At 39.5% G+C, this 7,602-nt stretch overlaps 1 protein-coding gene across 1 annotated transcript; it reads right to left on the reverse strand.

Annotated features, from left to right (window-relative positions):
- Positions 1-46: 46 nt before the first annotated feature.
- Positions 47-7,291, reverse strand: LOC117628935 (histidine kinase 3). Its single transcript, XM_034361480.1, has 11 exons — positions 5,761-7,291; positions 5,046-5,327; positions 4,509-4,678; positions 4,109-4,321; positions 3,779-3,965; positions 3,641-3,692; positions 3,286-3,515; positions 3,047-3,145; positions 1,601-2,730; positions 859-1,212; positions 47-711 (listed from the first exon to the last, which is right to left on the reverse strand). Exons 1-10 carry the CDS (start codon positions 6,244-6,246, stop codon positions 948-950), a joined length of 3,114 nt encoding a protein of 1,037 aa, XP_034217371.1. The 5' UTR covers positions 6,247-7,291; the 3' UTR covers positions 47-711; positions 859-947.
- Positions 7,292-7,602: the final 311 nt, after the last annotated feature.

Consider the following 7,602-nt stretch of genomic DNA (forward strand, 5'->3'; position numbering starts at 1 on the left):
AAAAAGAGAGTCACGTGACTTGATACATATTATTTTCCAATAGAAATACTCCCAACACCTCGGTGATTAGTAAGTTGCATATGAGAAGTCATAATGACTCTTTGAAATGTACAAACCAGACAAGAATCATGAGATTTTCTCAAATTATCAACATTGTTGTACAGTTACATCACTGCTACACTGAATCAAACTTTACATCAAACCTAAGTTGAATCAAACTTGAACTGTTAGGGAGCAAACCAAAATGAAAAAGAAAAGGCTGGCTACAAATCTTTATTAACTTTGTTGTAATATACAAGGGCCATTCTCCACCAGTTTCCAAGTAAGTTAGAATTCCTTCTTTCTGCCAAATCAGATCCGTCTCTATGATACTACAACTGACTGATACTGAGAAATGGTTGACCTATCTCTTCAATGATTGCAACTTTTATTAGTACATTTGGGATGGCAATGCAAACCCAGGGCTTTCATGAAGGCATTGTATTTATCTCGCTTTGAAGTAGCTCTTGCTGGAACTTAACATTCCAGGTTACCAACTTCAGTGAAAAGGGCTTGCAGATGGATCAACTTTACAAGGAAGAATGAACCAGCTTTGATGTCTGGCTCGGAGAAAAAATACGAGAAAAGAAAAACTAACACTCAAATATGAATATCCCATGTAATCAAGCAGGGCTCCTATATACACTCTCAGCAACAAAAAGAATTGTTCTCCTGAAAAAAGTAAACCAATGGGCAGTGTATTGTCAGTTCTTGATGGCACACAAGATGCTTTCATAAAATTTCCCTATTTTTTCATCTAATTTTTCATAATGAACAAGTATAGAACACGAACTAAATCTTTGTCAATAAAGAACTTACTACTGGGAAAACTCTGAATCCATTTAAAGCGTCCCGGAGAAAGAGCGCCTGTGCTTATGTCAGCAGCAAGTCTTCAATTCAAGTCCTCTCTACAAATTCCCCTTTGAAGTTGATTGGAAAAAACGTGAAACTTCACGATAGAGCTGTTCAGCTTCAAATGGTTTGGAAACATATCCATCCATTCCACAGTTTGTGCATTCTTCATGGGTGGCCTGAATTACATCCGCAGTCATGGCCAGAATTGGGACATGCCATATTAAAATATTTCCATAATCCTCCGCAGAAACTTTGCCATTTTGAATACTGTTGCTGATATTGCGTTCCATATCGCGTATTCGTCTTGTAGCTTCAAACCTGCAGGGGAAGATTGATGTTATAGGTGTAGTACTAGTGACCAAATATTAACCCATGATAACTAAACTGGAACAAAATTACCAACAAATAGCCTAGTATGCCACATTTATGAATTATCTGACAGCAAATTAGATGCAAACGGCTGTCATTACATATAAAGTGATTTGTAGGACAGCCCAACAGTGTTCTTTTCTATTTTTTTTGAAGTAAACAAGCAGGGATCTTGCAAAGCAGCAAGCCTCATGCATTTAATGGTATTCAGATCTTAATAAGAAAATGGGGAACGAGGGGAAAAAGAAGTTTTGACATTTCAGCAAGATTTTCAAATTTAATCTACAAAAAATGATTCCTTACATCAAAAGCTTTTAAAGTTAGAAGCACCACATACCCATCCATCTCTGGCATTTGGATATCCATGAAGCAGGCATCAAAATGGTGGGGCGGTGTAAGCAGTGAGATTGCCTTTCTACCACTGTCTGCACAGACCACTTCAGCCCCATACTTTTTCAAAGCACCAGCAGCTACTCTTAGATTGACATTATTATCATCTATAATAAGAATTTTTCTCCCAAGTAGAAGTTTGCAGAGAGTCAAACTTGGGAGCTCCCCATTTCGAGGATTACCCTTGTTGCCAACTCCCATGGCTCTTTGTAGTGAGGCAGCAAGCATACTTGCCCTAAGAGGCTTCATGATGACAGTTGGGTTAGAGACAACTGAAGTTGCAGAGTTTATTCTGCAAGAGCTACTAGAATTAGTAAGAATGAACAGATTCGGTGGACGGCAACGAATTTTCCTTAAATTATTGATGAAGAGAGCTGAAGTGCCCGAATCTTTATCCCAAACTTCCTGTTCAACAAGGACCATATCGACAGATGTATTCCCACAGCTCAAACTGGATAAACCCTGATCCAAATCAGAAACTACTTCAACACGAATTCCGAGCCGTTGGATATGATATCTTGACATCTTGGCCCTAACAGGTCTTTGGTCCACAACTAATGCTGTCATGCCATGAAATTCTGAGGATGGAGCATTTGATTGGCTGTTGATTTGCTGGATCTTAAAATCATCTGAATTACAGAAGGCCTTGGTGAAAACAGCAGTAAATGTAAATGTGGAACCAATCTTTGGAATGCTCACAAATCCGATTTCCCCTTTCATGAGGCCAACCAAACACTTGCTTATGCTTAGCCCAATTCCTGTTCCTCCATGTGTACGTGAGATGGATGGTCCAACCTGCATAAAAGGAGTGAAAACGCGAGATTGGGCTTCTAGAGGGATTCCTACTCCTGTGTCCTCAACAGATACAATAACATTAATGAGATCAGAGGACGATGCGAAATGGCTTGCAGATCCCTCTTGACTGAAACACCTAAATCCACCCCAGCTACGGTGTCTATCTGCAACAGGGAAACCACTCAAAGTGTTCTTCGATGATGATTCAGTCTCAACATCTATTGAGCCGATCAGCTCGTCGACAAGATGAACCGTCACAAAGATGTGTCCTTTCTCTGTGAACTGTAAATTAAATAATCAATTTAGCTACTATTTATATGCAGGAATCGGACAACAAAGCTAAAAATAATTTCTTCCCCTAATTTTTTTTAGCTGCTAAAATACAGTATGACTTGAACAAAAATACAAGGTGATATCCAGGGCAATGAATACGTTCATTCTCACCATGTCACTCTTTTTCTCTTATTAAGGGAAGAAAATTTCATCCAGAAGGCACATTCTTTAAATATATTTGGAGGCAAAAGGAAGATGATCTTTTGGAGTCCTCCATTTTTTTCCACTATGTTTAACTAGACTTGAGAACCCACTAGAAACTTACTTTGATTGAGTTCCCCATGAGGTTGGTGATAATCTGCCGAAACCTTCCGGGATCGCCAATAAGCATTTCAGGAACCTGATCTGAGATGTATACTGCCAACTGCTCTCCACAAATTTGATCATGCAAATTCCAGAAATTTAGTTATTAGACATTGAAAACCTTGAGTAGAAAAGCACGGGTAAAAAGGCAGAAGATTTTTTTTTCTTCTTGGGGGGGAGGATGGTGGAAACATCATTTACCTCTACTCCTTTTTCTTGAGACTTCCCAGAAAATAGTGATAAAACATCATCCAGAATTGCCCGCAGATCAAAACGCACTGCCTCGAGCTCCAGCTTACCAGATTCAATCTTTGCTTGGTCCAAGACCTCATTTATAAGTGCGACTAGTGCTTTTCCGCTGGCCTGGGCAGTTTTAACATAATCTTGTTGGGTTACATCCAGGTCTGTGTCCATTAGCATGTGTAACATTCCTGAAAAATGAACAGAATTGTCGAGGTTCAACAAGGTTCTTTTTGGCCTGTACTTTTTTTCTAAATATTTGGGCAATGCAGAGACGCGACTTGAACAAATAAAGGGGGCAGTCTCACAAACTCACCTAGGACACCATTCATTGGCGTTCTGATCTCATGGGAAACAGTTGCAAGGAACTACAGAGGATTGAGATCTGATTAGGCACAAGCATAGTAGAATCCTAAATAAACTTCTAACTGCATTAACCAAAATCATGAAGTACCTGAGATTTGGCAACATCAGCTGCCTCAGCCTGTTTCTTGAGCTCCATCATCTTATGGAAATCATCCTCCACTTTGGCAATCCTATTTACAGTTGCATGAAATATATGCCCAACAAGCAATGCAATAATGAGGATCCCAATTGAAGTTGTAATGGCTAACCACGGCCATGGTGGCCTGTGCTTGAACCTGTGTAAAGACGAAATTTGGCTTCTGAATACAGTCTTAAAAAACTTTCTAGATGCTTAGGTGCCTCAGAAACAACCAAGGAGAGGCCTATAGAACATGGAAATTCAACACTAAAAGTATAAAGCACACGACTTATTTATTACCTGCAGCGCATCTCATGGATCCTTAAGGGATCTCCAAAACTTAAGGTGCTAATATGCTGCATTTCATCATCTGAAACATTTGAACCATACATGCTGATTGGATGCGAATTATTGGTAATGTCATACACATTCACTAGGATGGTTTGCTTGCTTGCGAGTTGTTGAAGTAACTTCTCCACAAGTGACTCGATATGAAAGACTCCACCAAGATACCTGGTTGGCAGAAACAACCACCTTTATAAAGCTTCTTCTGAATTTTAACCAGGGTGAATCTTCTATATTTTCTAGCATGTAATAGCAAGCCTTGCGGATAAAACAAAGGAATATGAATAGCTACTTATCTACAGAAAATTGCAATACACTTTTCTTAATAGCATGTTCTCATTCAAAAAAAGCATACCCATCAGTAGCTTGAATTCTTTCATTTGGAGTTGCATTTGAAGGCAGATCTCTTTTGTAGACAGCAAACGTCAATATTACTCCAAGGCGCTTTGTTTTAAGCAGCCGAAAAGGAGCAGTTAGAACCCCCTTTCCCGATTCTCTTGCGCGCAGCACATTTTCTCGATCTTCCTGTTGGAACACAAAGGAATTAAACTTCACGATTGAGGATCACAAATCAGGAAATCAACTTTTTTCCTATATAGCATGAAACAATGTTGGAAATGTTGGAAATGTTGAAGAGCTTTCTATACTGTAATCTATGAGTTGAAAGGCCAGTTCAGCTAAAAAATTATCAGGCTATTAAGAAAGACAAAGGTTCTACCATCCATGTTTTGGATAGATCACCCCTACAAAATAAAAATAAAAATTCTTGAATAACTACTAGATGACATGCTGTTTTAATCAAGATGACACAGTTTTCAGTCAGATCTACCAATAAAGTTGAAGAATGAATTACAACAAGTTGACAACAAACAGAATCTAGATAAGGAAATACCTTCCCCGACAGCATATCAAAAGAGATGATGTGTGAGACGGTATCCTGTGCAAAGATGACAGGAGCATATTCTTCCTGAACTGGGGATGGTTCCAAGGCTTCTGGGGAATAGTCATTCTTATGATCTGGGTTTTGTTCGAGGGTATCCATTCTCTTGATAGTCCAGCCCTGCTGCTTCTCAAATTGTTCCTTTTCCGAGTGGAGCACCCTTACAGCATATGCCACACCACTCGTGAGGGGCCTCTCAAAAGCAGTTCTTTCAGTGTACCTCGCAAAAGTTTCCTACAGGTTCAGAAGGTTAGGATGTTCTGTTGACTAGATGCTAGTTACCATAGCTAAAGAAAACTCATATCTGACTAACATATCAAATTAACATTTGGTCAAGAAACCGCTACTAAATTCTTCGAATTTCATGTCCTCAAGTAAATCCTCACATGACAAAAAATGCATCAACTAAGAGTCTAAGACCAACTATAAAACAAAATAGTAAATTAACAGACGGGTACTTGATCAATTACTCGCAATTTGAGTAAACATACACTCAAGTCTGGTAGTGAATCAAGCCATATATACCATTCTAGGCTGAGAACCAATGACAAAACAAGGACACAGAAAGCAGTGAAGCAGTGAAGCACTGACTGGTTGGTGGATGAATATAAATTTCAACAGATTTGGCATCCTGAAATTGCTCAGAGATGAAGGATGATCTAGTTACCTGGTCAATAGCAGATGGGTACTTGGCATGGTGGAAAGTCGAGATCAGCATGGACATGGCCTGAATATGGTTCATGCTCACATTAAATTGATCCTGCAACATCCTTGCCCTCTCATCACACATACTTGAAAGAGTTTCTTTCCTCTTCTCATTAGCTTGTGAGCTCATGTACCAGAAGATCCATAGGCTCCCAATCGTCCAACCAACCACCCATGAAACCAAAAGCCTTTTCCACCAAGTTTTGCGGACTCTCTTGGACCCAATATACTGGTAGTAATGATGACGGATCTTACTAATATTCATTGGGATCTTCTCCCACCATTTGAGGCACATCTTTCCACCATCACCAAGCAAACCAGCCTTGGTGTCCATAATCCCACCAGTAAGGTACCAGTTCATGGAAATCACAGATATAATCCAGCAACATAGCATCCAAAGTAGATGCCCCACCTTTAAACCAAACCCAAAGACATGGAAAAAACTCATCCACAGCAGTAAACAAGGGAAGTTAACTAACAACAGTGCCAAGATGAAGTGACTCTGACTTCTTGTTGATTCCAGGTGGAGAGAGAGAGAGAGAGAGAGAGAGAGAGAGAGAGAGAGAGAGAGAGAGAGAGAGAGAGAGAGAGCCAATCAAATCTACAGGAACTGTCAAGCTTAACCCAACATTAGAAAGAAAAATCCAAACTTGGAAAAACAAATCCACCGACCTCCAATTCACTAAACCAGGCAGATAGATTGCAAAGGATGTGTGGGTGTGGGAAGATGTTGAAAATGTTACCTTATCCACCCACCAAATAACTTCCAATTGGAGAGTGCAAGCAAAACCAGGTCCCAAAATTAGGAAAGACAACAAATTTACAGCACTCCCGATCCCAAGAAGAACCAAAGAATCTCAAGATTCTGGTTTCTATTCTAAGAAGAATTTGATTATCCTCTTGAACTACCAACCAAAGCCCAAAACAAGCAATGGGGCCAAACTGGGCAACAAAGATTCCAAATTTAGTTATCAAATCAGAAACAAACAGCTCCCCAACAAAGAATCTGGAAGGAAATCTAGTCTAGGAGACTCCTTAAATTCCTGAAATCAAAGCAGAGAAAGTTGAAGCATGTGGGTGTTGTTAAGGTTTGACTATTGAGTAAGGCAAGCTGAAGAGATGTATTATTATGCAGTGGAGCAACACCAACACTATAAGGAATAAAGATAATGGTGGAAGAAGCAGTTTTGGGAGAGAAGGAAGAAGCTAACAAGTGTTGATTCATGGACACTAAGAATGATGAAGAATCTGTGACTGTGAGAGATAATTTAGAAGAATATGATGGTAGAAATGTCTGCTAGCTTCACCGGGCCATTATCTCTATCCAAAAACATCCACCCAAGCGAACAAATAAAAATTAAAAATTAAAATGATTAAATAATTTGTTTATAGAATTACTTACAAATAATGTCATTAAAATATTTAGAAATTAAGGGCAGTAAAGGTATACTTCCCTTCCCACTCAGCAGAAATCCCTGCTTTTTTTCCAACTTTCCCTTGCGTTCACATCCCTATCCATCCAATGCCCAGTAGACAAATTCTACACGCTAAAGGAAGGCGCCAAGTCGTTAACTCTGTGTTTGTATGGCTGTACTTTGATTGACAAAAGTACCCTCTGCATGGAAATCAAATTTCACTGATGCCCATCTCTTGCCTTTGGTCCTTTCTACCAAATGGCATTAGATACCCAGTACTTTTCCGAAATTGCCATGAGAGGACCAATAGTCAAAAGAGTAGGTAAAGAGAGAAGGCCCCAATGATAGGAACTTCTAAGAGGTGCCATTATGCTGCTATCATCCTCCTC

The sequence above is a fragment of the Prunus dulcis genome, chromosome 1 (assembly GCF_902201215.1).
Source record: "Prunus dulcis chromosome 1, ALMONDv2, whole genome shotgun sequence".
NCBI classification, from domain to species: domain Eukaryota; kingdom Viridiplantae; phylum Streptophyta; class Magnoliopsida; order Rosales; family Rosaceae; genus Prunus; species Prunus dulcis.